The sequence below is a fragment of the Anopheles merus genome, chromosome 3R (genome assembly GCF_017562075.2).
Source record: "Anopheles merus strain MAF chromosome 3R, AmerM5.1, whole genome shotgun sequence".
In the NCBI taxonomy this organism is placed as follows: domain Eukaryota; kingdom Metazoa; phylum Arthropoda; class Insecta; order Diptera; family Culicidae; genus Anopheles; species Anopheles merus.
Window position 1 is genome coordinate 19,580,600 of NC_054084.1, and position 15,789 is coordinate 19,596,388.

Sequence of the window (15,789 nt, forward strand, 5' to 3'; positions counted from 1 at the left end):
TACACATTTTTGCTATAAAAAGGAGAAGCTGTGCGTTAGATACATAAAAATCCTTTCCAAATACTCTTCCATTACTGATGTCAACCAAACCAAACCTGGCACTTTTTAAAGCTGCACGATTAAGGAGCGCCCCCAAAATGTACTACGCCCCCGTGAAAGATTTACTTGCCTAACAACTTTGTCAAACGACGATCAGGCTCTAATGATGGAGTTCTTTCACCCTTAAATCGCTCTGTTATCAACAGGCAACACCTTGCCCTGTTGAAGGACCCTCTACCACGAGCAGCAGAGTATCGCTCGCTTTCAGCTTTTTTGGAGTAACAAAAACAAAGCCCTGCCACACACATACATACACACACACTACCTAACACATCCGGACATCCTGAGGTACAGTTAAGGGAAGCAGCGAAGCTGGGCTTCCGCTCGTTGCCGGAATCGCCTTTTAATTCGTTTACCAGCGTCAATATCAAGTTAAAACACCCGTAAAAATAAATTTAAATTTCATTACATCCTACCGCCTTGGTGGCGGTAAAAGCGGGAAACCAGCAGGGAAGCAGGGCTGTGGGGAGCGTAACGGCACAAAAAATGTATAAAAATCCCCCCCAAAAAAAAAAACATAGGCTCCCAGGGTTTTGCGACGGCAGTGCTGCGCCAGCTGGTGCGAGCAGAACACAAAGCGGCACGGAGGCAACACATTTTACGGGCGAAAGTTTTACAAATTTGCTCACGAGCATCACACAAGCGTTACCCGTTAACTGAATATAGACCCGGTGTTGGGCGGTTCGTGTTGTTGTACGCCAGCGAACCGAAGTACAGTGGGAGGTGAGGTGCTGAATTTGGTTGGCCCCTCAACTACTACCGCGCGGAAGTGAAGCTGCTGCAAAGTAAATGATAAACCTTAAACACCAGCACCAGGTGAAAAGGGATGCCGATGTCGTTTTATGTTTGGTTTTACGTGTTGTTTTGGAAGGTTTGCTTTGGAATATTGTGACGCTGGCTCGATGCCAAGCAAGGAAGAAAAAACCACCGGCTTTCTCTTTGTCCCCCGAAATGGAGACGCATGGCTGCCCGTGGCACGACGATGCAGATGGAGAAGCCTGGTCAGTGGTATAATGCACAGTGCCGCCACCCCCCTCTTCTTCTACGTGTGGCCTTATTGGATCGTATTCAATTAAAGTTTAATGAGATGATCACAACTTTTCCTTTGCCGGGTGATTGTTGCAGCAAATTGAGTTAAATGAAATTATGCGGATTAAACCTCCCGTAGGAGGTGTAAGGGGTAGCGTGGGGTAGGTTTTTTTTTAGAGACGGGCAAGAAGCCGAATGTTTCATCAGCACAAATTCATTCTTCCTTTCAATCGATAGTTAATGAGAAGGTTGTGATGTAAAAGACTCAAAACTTTGATTTTTATAGATAATAATTAGTATTGATTTTGTTATCAAATAAAGGGGTTTTCCAAGTCACTTCCGAATGTGCACATCATTATTTACCGCCTTCAAGATGTTTTTCAACAGCTGTCACACATTGTATTGGCGTCAGAATAAAATTTTTGTTCTTACTCTTTATTTTCAACACATCACAAAGAACTGGCAAACTCAATCCAGCTTGAGACTTGTTGAAAATTATGTTGAAGAACTGAAATATTACAGGATTTTGTACGTTACTTTTGAATGTAAACATTGTTTTTCGCCACGTGCGAGAAGTTATTCCGCGTCTGTTTGATATTTCATTTGATAATACAGGGGTTTTCAAGTCACCTTCGAATGAGCACATCATTATTCAGCTCTTGCAAGATGTTTTTCAACCATTGTCCAATGGTGTATTTGCATTGTAATGAAATTTCAGTTCCACATGTTTTTCAACACATCACACATTACTATCAAACTCAATCCTGCTTGAGACGTGTTGAAAATCATGTGGAAGAACTGCAACATGATTGTGATGAAAATACAACATTTGACAGCTGTTGAAACACATAAGTAAAAAATGTTGTAGACATTGGAAATTGGCTTAGAAAACCCTATAATAAATTTTAATTTCTTCAGCATGATTTTCAACACTTCAACGCCCAACGGGTGATGAGATCCGACTTCAAACCCGGGTGAAAAAACGATGGCGACAGGCCGTAGAAGTGTTGAAAATCACACTGAAGAAATGAAAAATTATTATGATGGAAAAGAAATACCAGAATTATTTATTGATAAATAATTCAAATTCAATCCAACTTGAGACGCGTTAAAAATCATCTGGAAGAACTAATAAACTATCGTGGAGCAAATATGACACTTCATAGCTGTTGAGAAACATATCGCAAGCAATTAAAAAGGTTGTACACATTGGAAATTGACTCGGAAAATCTGTATTGTGATACAGATTCAATATTTGATAACTGTTGAAAACATCTCGCAATCAATCGAAAATATTGTACACATTGGAAATAGACTCAGAAACCCTGCAATTTCATAAAAACGTCATTTTTCAATAGTTATGATTAACAAAAACACATTTTTACACATTTGATATGAATTTCAACGAATAGGCATACTTTCAATATGTTGCAAACAATATCGAAGGAAATGAATTAACCAATACGTTCACCATTTTCACCCTTCCAGCTGCCTTCCCGGGGCTTTGCTCCTGCTGCCCGGTCAAAACACCCACCACGACCGGTTCCTCCTCGTCACCGACGTGCAGCTCGTCCTCCCCGCCCTCAGCCACCACGCACACCGGCGGTACGGTGGTCGGTTCGTCCGCTTCCGGCCTGTCCGCGATCACCAACTCCGTCGTCAACAGTGGGCTGCCCGATCCGCGCTCCTCCTCCGTGGCGGAGCTGCGCCGCAAGGCACAGGAACACTCGGCCGCCCTGCTCCACTCACTGCAGGCGGCCGCTGCCGCCGGGCTGGCCTTTCCCGGGTTCCATCTGCCGCCGCTGTCGCTCCACTCGGCCCTCAGCAGTGCCGGCCGGAAGCCGTCGGACTTTATCAGCGATCTTTCCATGCACCATCACCACCATCATCACCATCTGGCGGCGGCTGCAGCAGCGTCCCACCATCTGGGCGCGGGCCATCTCGTTGGCATGCATCACATTCCCAACAACAACAACAACAACAACAATAATGTCACAACAATTAACAATAACAGTACGACTAGTGGTAGTGGCAGCCCGTCGGAGAATAGAACGTTGGCGTCCGATTCGCCCCGATCGCACGCCAGCAACGAAAAGCCAGACACGAACGAATAGAGCGAGAGAGAAAGCGGGAGGGTAAGCGATAATGCAAATTCAAACAAAATCATAAATTTAACGTTAAAATAGAGATAGAGTGCGAGATAGAGTGCATAAACAGCTAGAGTAGCAAAATAGGCGAGCGTAATCTTAAATCGAACTTGATATTATTAATCTTATTCATTCGTTGGTTGATAAAAAAAAGAACAAATAAGCTTTTCCTCACTGAGTAGAAGTTTTCCGAAAAAGGGCGCAAAGTTAATAATCGCTTAACGCACCGTTCCAGTGACAAATAAAGCACGTTAAATAAATAGATTGTGAGGATATTATTATCTAAAGGTAATCCAAGATCGATTGTATAAACAAAATGCAAGATTTCAAACAACACTGTACATTAATAAAATAATTCTAAACAAAACCATTTAAAGCGAAACTTCAAAATAAAAGACAGTTAAATATAAACAGTCAAGTAACACTGGTCGAGAACCATTTTGAGGCGCAAGCTACATGTAGATTATGACAACAATATTAATGCACACATTAAATGCTAGTGATTAAATAAGAATCAAAATGCCACAACACAAAATGCACTCAAACAATCACACTCACCCTACACACACTCACACGCACTCACTTGTACAAAAAGATTCTGCGCAGTATTCATTAGCAATAATAGGTTGTTGGGGGGAAAAAATGCCACCAAAAGAGAGCAAAAAGGATGGCTTCTTTGCACATTCTCTCGTTGCGTGCCACGATGCGGCCGATGCGAAGAAAGACAAACTTACATTAAATTTATCAACACATTGGTACACACTTACAGCTAAGCTTTGACTTTACGAGGCGCATGCAATGGATGAAATATGAGCGCGAACAGTAATTAAATCAACAATAAACATTAACGACTAAGTGAAGGACGAATTGTGCCAGCAATATTGTAATGTATTATTCCAATTAGCAAAGTGAGCCCCCACAGCAGCCATCGAGTAAGCTGAAAGCGGTGAACAAATGCGTGTGAAGGCGGTGTATGAATTAACAAAATGCAAACGAATCATATGTAAAGCTGTAAATCGATACAATTCGTTTCGTTCGTTTTTTTCTCCAGTTCATAATGAAAATAAAGAAACATATTTAAAACGTAGTTCAAGTATTGTTAAATCCCTCCTGAATATTCTTAACTCTTAATCAGCTTTGCGCTGTACAACTACAGTCAATATCACAAAAAGGTCATTGTAAACAAAGTTTTGAGTGCGAGAGCGTACAGCCACAAGGCGAAAGTTTTAGTTTTAACTATTTATTCTCCTGAAGACAAATACAAATAAATCCAAATAAAATAGCAATAAACTTTAAAACGGTGTCACCTGCTGCTCGCTTCACTCGCTACTGGCTTGAAGCGCGTGCAACCGTTTCCCTGTCATTTCAACTGTCACTTTCCTTAGCTGTCATTTCACTTCATTCCGTTTATACGTCCGGGTTGGACTCATCTATAGCACTGCCTTTCCTAACAGTCATCATTCATTTCTATTACAATAAAGCTCCCACAAAATGCAAATATTACTTTCGACGTAAGTATTGTATGTGAACAATAATGTACTGTTTTGTTTTTTTTTTTTAATGTTCTCTGAAGGGTTTTGAATCAAAGGCTATTAACAATAAAAAAAATTGCGTAATTTGCACCAAGACTGCAACCAAGAATGATCAAGAATTTTGCGCCTAAGATCTCCTAAAAGTATTCTCGCATCTCTCAAAAATGTTCTCCCATCTCGTTCTCTTTGTAATCTTTCACTTGATGCACTTGACTTTGTGTACAGTAGGAGAAAACTCGATAATAATTCCGTTCGCTATCACGTATACAGCCGCACTGACCGAAAACATCTGCAACATTCCCAAAATAAAATACTAGATTATTGTGACAAAATAATCTGCTATCGTTGCAATAAAATGGCTACAATTGCAACAAATCTGGGAAAATTGTATACAAAATCAGCATTTGTAGAAAAAAATGCGATTGTCGCTAAAAGTCTAAGATTGTCGCAAAACAATCTTCGATTGCAGATGAGTGTCTTTAATGCTTCTTCACATCGATTTGATTATCAACTTTCCCTAACATCCTTCCGCCATCTGCTAAAATCCTAACTATTATTTGTAGCTTACTTTCACTGCTTTGTTATTGTACTGCCGTTTTTTTTTTTAATTTTACGTTATATTAGTACATAAGAATATATTGTGAAGAACATATGAATGTGAATATGAACAAATCCTACAATTGTCGCAAAAACGCTGCGATTATCGCAACAAAATCTACAATTGTAGCAAATAAAAAAAAACTGCGATATTTGACGATTTTAGCACAAGTATTTTTCGATTGTCCAGTAAAAGTAATCGATTAACTAAACAAAAATCTACGATTGTCGCAAAACAAATCTGAGATTTCAGTGTACTTTGATACATAAGCTTATAAGCGGTTACACTGACACCTCGATTATTCTAGAACAGGTTTATTTTCAGGTACCCAGCAAGAATCTCGGTCTGGTGGTACAGTTGTCAACTCGTACGATTTAACAGCATGCCCGTCATGGGTTCAAGCCCGAATGCGACTGTGCCCCCATACGTAGGACTTGACTATCCTGCTTATGTGTTAATCAGTAAGCCACTGAAAGCCAAGGCCACTAGTGGGCACAGGCAGGCCTTGATCGACAACGGTTGTTGTGCTAAAGAAAAAAAAAGAAGAAGAGGAATAGAAGCAAGAATCTCTAAGGATCGCCTCGTATGTTGCAGTTGACAGCATTGTCGATCCTAGTGTAAGAGTAAATGAACTAAAACAAACGTTGCGCAGCCTATGTACTGACTAGTGAAACTCTTCTTTAATATTTTTAAGTAATCCGCTTTTGTTGGAATTTCGACACAATTTTGTTTTCTACATAATTTTGCAACATACAGGCTTATTCTATTCTTCACAACGGTCTGACAACAATTTATGGAAATACAAGAAAGCCCAAGAATATAACAAAAGCAGCAATAAATAAAAGGATAAAAAGAAAGCCTACCTTTTTTAACTCCACGTAGCAAGCAGTAAGATATTACTTGCTAAATTGAGCAAACACATATTCATTCAGATGTTTCCAGTTCATCACACAATCTTCTTAGCATTTATGTTTCGGTTTATTAAATTACTAGTTTTAAACACACTCCTCCGGCTCCTCACATCAAGTCCTGTAGCGTTACATCCTTCCGCACTGCATTGTTGAAACCTTCCTTGTATCGGTACCAAATGGGACTCTTCACAATGGCATCGGTTCCACCTAAAATAAAAACGGAAAGCAAAATGGATAAAGCATTACTCTTCTGTATGTATGTGTGTGAATGTGCTGAAAGTCAACTTTCAAAAATATTATTTCTCAAAACCGTGGTAACAAATATCAACCACCAACTAGCAAAACGCCAAATTGCAAAAGAAACAAACAGCAACCAAGCTAAATTAGAAGCACAAAAAGTAAAGTAATTTACAAGAAACGGCCACACTGAAGCGAGCAGGACTCCTCTACAACCGACCACACCAGACACATAAACAATTTGATTTGTCACACGTGCTTCACACACTTACCCTCCTTCACCGACAGCGCCGTTTCCTTCGTGCAAATCCGACCGAAAAAGTCCTTCGAAACCTGGTGTAAAAAAAAAGATAAAAATAAAACGATAAAAAAGGATTGTGCAAGAGATTGCAAAGGTCATAAAGGGTACACAGAAGAGGTTGAACGTACAAGGAAAGCGAACTGCTGTGCTGTAGAAAGGGTTTATGTTGAACAAAAGCAGGAGAAAAAGGGATTTGAAACCTTCCCGTAGCAAACAAAAGAAAACGTTGAACCAGTCACTGGTCACCGACCCATTCCTTTGCGAAGCCCCAACAAAAAATAGTAGGAGGATTGGACAGCAAAAGTTGTCGTAAATTGACACATAATTTGAACCTAAACAGTATAAAGGGCACATTGGATTTGGGAGGACGATCTCGAGTTTGCTTTTTTTTGTGGGAAGATTCGAACTTTGTTTTCCATTCCATACTTTCAACCGAGAGCGATAAATTGAAGGTATGGAGAATGAATTATCACACTGCACTATATTATCTATATTTTGTATAGCTTTTTTATAGACTCTTCTTTAACTTTTTGCTCCCTCCCTGTCTCTCTCTCCGCAACACAGGAAACGTTTAATATTTGCGCAATAAATTTCCCATCCAAAAACACGACTATTTATATGAAAGCGTGCTATCTCCGAGGCTCACAGCATGATATATATACAGCTTTCCTGCCGCTAACCGCTGAATCATACTGGATGCTAGAAGCACACACCAAGCAAAGAACCTGCGCGGCGAAAAAAACCCAATTCAACCAACAAAACGGTTGTGGATTATTTGCTTCCTTTCATTACGGTGGCCCTCCACCGGCCACCACACACACACACACATCGTTAAGATGCAATAAAAATAAATCAACTGAATTTCCCTTCGTTTGGGTTTCCGGTTACTCGGAAAATTGTTTAACACACTGAATTACGTTCGGCAAGTGAAGCGGCGGCTTCCACCGTTCCAAACCGTTCCAACGAGCGAGATTTCGTTTCTGTGCGCGCCCGCTGGGTAGGTAGCGTGATTTTGGGCCAAAACGCTACTTCTTTACAACAGCAGCGCCGAACCATCGCCACTTCCGGTCGCCAGGAAAAGAAACGAAACCTCTCAACAAAGCGATCGAGGCGCTTCCCTACTGCCATAAGACCTCTTCCAAACATCCTTTCCTTGGGAAAGAAATAACGCCTAGCAAGGCATGGGGAAGGTTCAGCATAGAAAACGAGTGGAGAAGAAGATGATTACTTTTATTGCTTTTTGATGGTACGGGCACCGGTCTTTTTTCGGAGGAGGAAATGCTCCACAGGATGCCACTAGAGCGAAGAGGACACCACACCGCATAAGTAGAGCGGGAAAAATAGAGAAAAAATTACCTTTTCTGCCCATCGTTTGCAATCAGCCCCAGCCCAGCACAGCACGTTACTGTAATGCATCTAAGACGGCTCCTCCTTCCACACTACTAACCGATCGATTGAGCTGCTTAAATTGGCCATTGGCTTTTGGCTCGAGCCGTAAACACTGGCTCCACAAAGGAAAGGAAGGAAAATCTCACAAGATTACGTGTGAGCCCAAGGACAATTATTGCTGCCAGGGAGAGAACACAATCCTGCACACTCTTGTTGAATTGGCAATCGAGAGAGCAGGATGAAAACGACAATCACACAAACGTCACAAAACTTTGATTTCACCTTCCTGGCATTGCCTCCGCTCTGCTAGCAATCCTTGAACGTGCTTCCGTTTATGTAATTACACGTATAAAAGCATGCTTGAACGGACCCACGGTTCGGACACCTCACACAGCCCACCATCCAACCGATCCGAGGTTCAACTTCCGTCGCCCAGCACGGACACAAACACGAATCGGTACGAAGATGTACGCTCTCTGCCCGGACGTGGCTGCTTCTTCTGTAGCGCCTTTCGTATTGGTTTTTATTACTATTACACTGCCGCTGGTACTACACCCCACCCACCGGCGGTCACTCAGATAGAATAATCGACACAGAGAGAGGGCGGCAGCTTCCGTCCAGTATACGAGTGGAGAATAATATAATATTCCGCTCGTCTTCACGGGACAACGATTAACGTTTGCGACCCATTGGCGACCCCCGCTGGCTGTGTGCTTCACTCAACCGGCCCGGAACTCGTGATGGTGTTGCCAGCAAAAAATAATCCATTCCTTGCTCCCGATCCCCGGCTTCCCCGGGCAAAACCACCCGTGCGAAGTATAATGATCTTATTTTTATTTAAGTATTCAGCTAGCGCAAATGGGCCAGCTGAAGAAAAAACGAGCACACGCTCACCAACAATCCTTCCGGTTCGGATTGGACGGTTGGTGTGTGCCGGGTGAAAGCGCGCCAAGGAAAACCATCCCTCCATACAAACACACACACACACACAGCGGATTGTGGGGGGATCAGTGGCAAATAATAATAAATCCTCTAATGGTATCCGGGCGTTTTGGTTGATTTTCGTTGCCGTCCAGCCGCCGTGGCGGTACTTGTGGGCACTATTACTCGATTCGCATGCAAACGAGGTACATTTCGATGGGAGGCAAAGGGAGGGTGTTTCGTGGTGGTAGTAGTAGTATCAGCAGCATGCTGAGCAGTAAATGGTTTTATGCATTAGCCAGGTTTGGTTTGGTTTGCCACTGCCACTGCACAAGGAGCAAGGAAATACGGGTAATGGGGGAAGAATTAGGAAAACACAGTCGATGGAATTTGTGGCACTAAATGATGCAATCAGTCGAAAATGAATGGTAATCAATGGTAACAAATGGCGGCTAATTGATGAAGATCAAGCATGGAGCAATGTTGGCAGAAGTTTGTATTGGATCGTGATTTGAATAATAAGGGAAGAATGTGTAGTAATGAAACTTATTACACATTTTAACACCTCAACTACAGGAAAAACAAATAGAGAGCATGAATACCAGGGCATCGATCACATTAGAAGGAAAAATAAACGTTCTTTGATCAATGTTCTATAAAGTGGAAAATATAATACAATACAATTGCACAAACATTAAAAACAAGAGCGAATGAAAAAAAAAAAGATTGATATGACGAGGTACAGTCAAAATAAGTCCATCATGGGTTCTAGACCAGTGCTGCAAAATGTCATGAGCATCACAAGAAGTTCACCAAAGAAAACAAATAACATACCCGTGATAGCTTGATGCTCATTGCTGCTACTCAATGAAAGTGTGTCATGACATGCCGAACACGACATGCGAGTGCTTGAGTTAAACGCGACACTCTGACTGACAAGATGAAAATTATGCCGGCGCAAGCATAATCATGACTTTTTCTGCCTGTGAACAGTGCTGCCAAATGTCACTGTTTCTGTCACCAATTCTCATGCCTGAAACGAAGCTCAAATCAGCTCACGCACACAACTGAGATGATTAGTGATGAGACTCAAAAAGTTGGAGAGCCAATCACATGCTTGGTGACATTTTGTTTAGCGCCCAACTCTTGATCACTCACTTGGTCACGACATTTTGTGATATATCACAACATGCATGCTATTCACGACATTCTTGGAACATACTTGGCGAGTGGTCCCAAACATCAAAATGAGCATTCTTTCTCGCTACGTCTGCTTTGTATGTTGGGTTTGAGCGAACATTTGAACGTAAAAGCAAGCTCATTTATTTTATGATGAGATGATTGATATGTGATGATCACCGACAGAAAATGTCGCGACCAAGTCTGACTGACCAAGGATTTGGTTGCACAAAATGTCTCTAAGCATATGATGGTCGCATCAACTGTTTGAGTCTCACCTCTGATCATCACAGTAGAGTTCGTGACGCTGACATGATTTTGTTTCAGTCGGAATTTGTCATGACTATGTCAGTGACATTTTACAGAATTGATCACATTAAAAAAAGTTACGAACCATGTATTGGTCACACCAATCGTTTTGAGTATCACCTCTGGTCGTCACAATTGAGACCGTAACGCTGATATGGATTTTGTTTCAAAATATTTGGATTTGAAAATATTTGGAAAAATATTTTTCTCTGACTCAGGAATAATTTTACTAATAGAAAGTGCTTTAAGCTGAGTGTCCTTACTGTTGCAGCAAATTTATAGATACGATTTTGGTACATTGAAGTAGGGGTGATGGATGTATGGATGACGAACGCGCATTTGAATTCGTCCAGGGTTTTGCCTATGCCACGGGTCAAGGGTCAACACCAACCAAACTAAGATAAAAACTAAGGAACCCAATCGGCTGCTTTCGATAGGAAGATTTTCAGAAGGATCTTTGAGCCCGTATCTTTGGAAGGTGCCGGTACAATGACGGCGATCTTACTGTCATACAAAGTATCAAGCTCGCCATGGTCGTAAAGTCCTGGTACTTAAATAATTTTACAATGAAACAAGGGACATCATAGATTTTCAAAATTGTAAGTGTTGAAATTGACAACCACAAAGCAAACCATTGACCATCTTCAAAGGATATCATCTTCAAAGGTAATCAAGAGTAAATAGTTAATGTATCAACATTCAAACAGTTAGATAGTCACACCCATACACATGTTTTCGTCTCGATTGCGATACAATTGATTTAAAAGCTCTAAGTGTACAAATAGTGTTGTATAATGTGATTTATTACCAAACAATGAGTTTTCTGTCTATAAAAAGCATCAATTTGAAAACTTCATCATGAACACACAAGCACAAACATAACAAGAATAAAAAAAAGTTGACACACACGCAATACCCACATACACTATTACCAAACAAAACTTGCCCTCCACCATGATAAAGTGCTATCGAGTTGGAAAAGGGTTGCAAAAAAAAAACGGGCAGTGAGTGAAAAACTGCCATCGATCCGAGGCGCCCGGAATGTATGCAATCAATCTGAATAATAAAAAAATACATCTCAAATTGATCCTTGATGGCATAACTCTAAATTACCCTTTTTTTTGCCATCCCTTCCCACATGCTTCACATTCTCCACCCATGTCTCCTTCTGTAGTAGTTGCTTGCCTGCTTACCCTATCAAAAGGCATCGAGAAAGAAGCGACTTGAGAAGCATCATGAGCCACCATATAAGAACTCCTTACAACTTTGCTGATCCTTTGTGAAACCAAATACAGGCGCACACACACACACCCGTACAGGCACTAACAACCCTTCCGAAACTTATCATCCGAGAGGTGGCCCAAAAAAAAAACCTCCCCGGTTCCCATACGAATGGGCGGGAGAAGAAGGTGGCAAATGTATCGAAAATTGTGTACAATTTTTCATTTCACCCTTCGGTTCGCACGCGGCTGTGGCTCTTGGCGGATGGCGCCATATTTCTACCGTTTGCTTGGCCGGAGGAACGCAATGCCTGCCTGCCCAATCCGCCCATTTTTAGGCTTCTCCATTTCCTTTCCTCCCTCTCCCAAGAAGTAGCAAGCTGGCAGCAAGAACTTGATCGATTCTTTCTCCTTCTTCGCGCACCAGCAAGCATCCCACCGCCAAGCGACGATGGAGACCATCACACATTGGGGTAACAGGGAGGGGGAGATTGAGCAGGATGGGAGGGTATTATATTGAATGCTTTATTTTATTTATTTTGCTGCATCACACCCACATTCCCCTGTGGGTGCACAGAAACACACACACACACTCACACACACATGCTAGAAACGGGTGTGAGTGGTTCGTTTTTATTTTCTCGCTCTCCGCCGAATGCAACCGATGCCGAGGCAGAGAATATCATATCAAAACCCGGACTACGGTACTCGCCTCCCTCCGTCGGTTCTGGATTTGGAGGTGGGGGGGGGCAAAGTTTTTGCAAGTACACACACACACACACACACACAGACATATATTCTTTCTGTCCTGGCATGCGCGGCGGCGCCCAGGGAAATTGATGCGAATTTCTAAGGATAAATCGGTCACAATACATGCCCAGAGAGAACAGGGACAGGGAGGGATCGAAAATAGGGGATAAGGACAAATCACTCCCCGTTGCGTTGCCTTAACTTATATTGGCAAAACTACCCAGCAAATTGGCACCGGTGTGGCATTACAACCCGGTACACAGCATGTGTGGCGTGTGTGTGGTTCCTTATCGTGTTTTGGAATTGGTTTCCTGGAGAAAAATTATTAGAGTCTTGTATATACACTGCCTACTCTTGATAAAGTTTCATCAATTTTTATCATTAGTAGCGTTACGAATCTACAAATTAATTTAACATTTTAGTTACAATTTTCATAAACAATCACAAATACAACAAATAATTACAATTCAGGTGAGTCAGTTATGGCTTCATCCAGAAAGGAATCGAAAGCGATCATCCATAAATTACGCGCCACAGAATGAATGCTTTTCACAATAGATCAAAACGTTTAAAAATAGGTCAACAATTATTCACGAATTTGCTGCAAATTACAACACAAAAGAAAACACGCAGTGGTCTATACCTGAGGTATAGTTACAGGGTTTTCAGTTAGTTTCCAGTCAGTCAGTTGTAAACATTGCTATTCACCGCGTGCAAGATGTTATCGACATCAATCTGATACTTCATTTCCATTATCATAATTTTTACCTTTTTCAGCATGATTTTCAACACTTCAACAACCAACGAGTGATGAGATCCAGCTTCAAACGCCGGTAAAAAATGATGCCAGCCGCCCGATGGAGTGTTGAAAATCATGCAGAAGAAATTAAAAATGATTATGATGACAATGAAATACCAGAGTGCTGTGGAATATCCTCTATACAGGGTTTTCCAAGTCACTTTCGAATGTAAATACTGTTATTCACCGCATGCAAAATGTTGTTCCACATCGATCTGACATTTCATTTTCATAAAATAATTTTTAATTTCTACAGCATGATTTTCAACACGAATCAAGCTGGATTGAGTTTGACAGTTCTTTGTTATGTGTTGAAAATCATGTGTTGAAACTGAAATTTCATGTTGAAACAAAAAACCAGTTGATAGCTGTTGAATAACATCTTGTATGCGGTGAAGAACAATGTTTACATTCGAAACTGACTTGGAAAACCCTATATCTTCTTCTTCTTCTACCCTATATCTGCTTCTTGTTACGACGAGTTTTTTCCTCCTATGCTGCGGGTTGCTTCATAATCAGAGGTTTGACCGTCTCTTTTTGAGGTAAACTAGTGGTTGTTCATTTCTCTATGGTGGAATAACTTCTTGCACGCGGTGAAAAACAATGTTTAAACATTCGAAAGTAACTTGGAAAACCCTGCATGACTTCATGCAGAAAGGGATCATCTATAAATTACGAAATGTCAATTTGTTTGAAATAATCCATAATAATCCATCCATAAATTGCTGGAAATGGAAATGGAAATATCAGATCGATGTGGAAGCATGCTACGGTTTCTTGCCAAAACGACTGGATAAAACGAGTCACAAATGTTTCAATAAAAGCTCACTTTATAATAGCATGGCTGATAAGATTTAATCATAAATTGAAAAGAATACATTCAAACATAAAACATAAACAAGAATACTGATGTAATAAAATCTTTGGGCTATTTAATAAAGGAGATTCGTAAGTACATTGAAGGAAAACATTACAATGTAAAATATGAAAAAATGAGAACGAAAGTGAGATACAAAATAAGTCAGAAACATAAAGAAAATTATAGAAGATCATTGAGAAGCAGTCCATTAAATGAAATATTGTAAATAATACACAAATTAAAATATGCAATACGCAATTACGTATAGGTACACACAACAAAGTAAAGACCAACAGTAAACCCTCAAAATCAAAACCCACAGTAAGAAGTTAGAAGAGAAAAAAAACTACAAAAAACATAAATTTTTATAGAAGATAATATTCACGCAACAATAAAGTTCATGATGGAATCATCGGCAAGCAAAGAAACACTCACAAACACATAACAAATGCGGTACATCAGCGCACAGAAAATGTGATACAATAATCAATCAAAGTATGGAAATATGATACGCAGAGTACACGCGCTACGAACGGCATCTTGAAGGGTGGTTCAAAATAGAGGCTACGCAAAAAGAAAGTAGCGAGCTTTCAGGGCGTATGAGCGTTTGGGCGTATTATCCCATAACTCTATACCCGGCGCACCAACATAAAAAAGCATATTTACTTAACTATAATACCACGTTAAACGAACCAACAAAGACTCCAAAAACTCATCAAATTCATGATTCAAGTCAAATTTTCGCAACATTACTTCCATCATCTCGAGCACCTCCCACCACCAGCTTTGCTTAAACAATAATAATAGGACATTTTTCATACTCCTTCGCACAACCAAATTGCGCAAACGGCTTGATTCCAATTTCATTGTACCTGTGCGATGAACGCGGTTTGGTGGAGCGGCCCAACCGCTCCTGGCAGATTGATTGCACTCAATTTCCAATCATCTTTTCCATATAAATTGAACTCAGCGTAATAGATTTTATGCCGTACTTCGGTACACCTTTGTTTGCACCTTTCCGTGGACGGTTGGGCGAAAGAAACCGTCGACTTCGCGTACCGCCGGTAGTTACCGGTAGTGAAAACATTTGAATGATAATGCAACGACGACGACGACGCTGATGCCGAAATGGAGTTTCACTTACCACTTGCTTCGTTTTCTGCACAATTTGCTTCGGCTTCAGGGTGCGCAGATGATTTGGCAGCTCGGGCGATGACTTTTCGCCCGCCGTTCCCCTTCCACCCTCCCTGTCCTTCCTGCCCGATTGCTCCGGTGCCGCATTTTCTTTGTGCCAACCGTTTGCCAAACCTTTGCCCGGTTTTGCGCCGGCAACGGTAGCGCGTCCGCTCCTTCCTGCACTTTCTTCCAGCATCTTCGGCTGTGCCCGACGCATCTGCTCCAGCTCCACCTCCCGCGAGACGATCTGCTTGCCGAAGTAGGTGGAGGTTTGGCCGGCCGAGCCGCCACCGAAGCTGCACAACTGATCGAGATCCGGGTTCAGCTGGTACT

At 41.4% G+C, this 15,789-nt stretch overlaps 2 protein-coding genes across 4 annotated transcripts in view; one reads left to right on the forward strand and one right to left on the reverse strand.

Annotated features, from left to right (window-relative positions):
• Nucleotides 1-4,353, forward strand: part of LOC121596331 (homeotic protein ocelliless-like) — an 86,900-nt gene extending 82,547 nt beyond the window's left edge. For both annotated transcript variants that reach the window (XM_041921177.1, XM_041921178.1), the window contains one exon: nucleotides 2,617-4,353. In XM_041921177.1, coding sequence (XP_041777111.1) covers nucleotides 2,617-3,242 — 626 coding nt within the window. In that variant the 3' untranslated portion in view covers nucleotides 3,243-4,353. The remainder of the gene's footprint in view (nucleotides 1-2,616) is intronic.
• The window catches only part of LOC121596328 (chromosome transmission fidelity protein 18 homolog), a 45,119-nt gene that overhangs the window by 18,194 nt on the left and 11,136 nt on the right, over nucleotides 1-15,789 (reverse strand). The window contains exons 7-9 of one of the 2 annotated variants that reach the window (XR_006005273.1): nucleotides 15,425-15,789; nucleotides 6,826-6,886; nucleotides 6,269-6,523 (exon numbers count right to left, since the gene is read on the reverse strand). The exon at nucleotides 15,425-15,789 is cut by the window's right edge and continues 89 nt beyond it. Coding sequence is in view for 1 of the 2 variants with exons in the window: in XM_041921175.1 (XP_041777109.1) it covers nucleotides 6,423-6,523; nucleotides 6,826-6,886; nucleotides 15,425-15,789 (527 nt within the window). In the remaining variant the exon portion in view is untranslated. Of the gene's footprint in view, nucleotides 1-6,203; nucleotides 6,524-6,825; nucleotides 6,887-15,424 lie in introns of those variants that run through there. The other variant, XM_041921175.1, reaches the window with a different exon arrangement.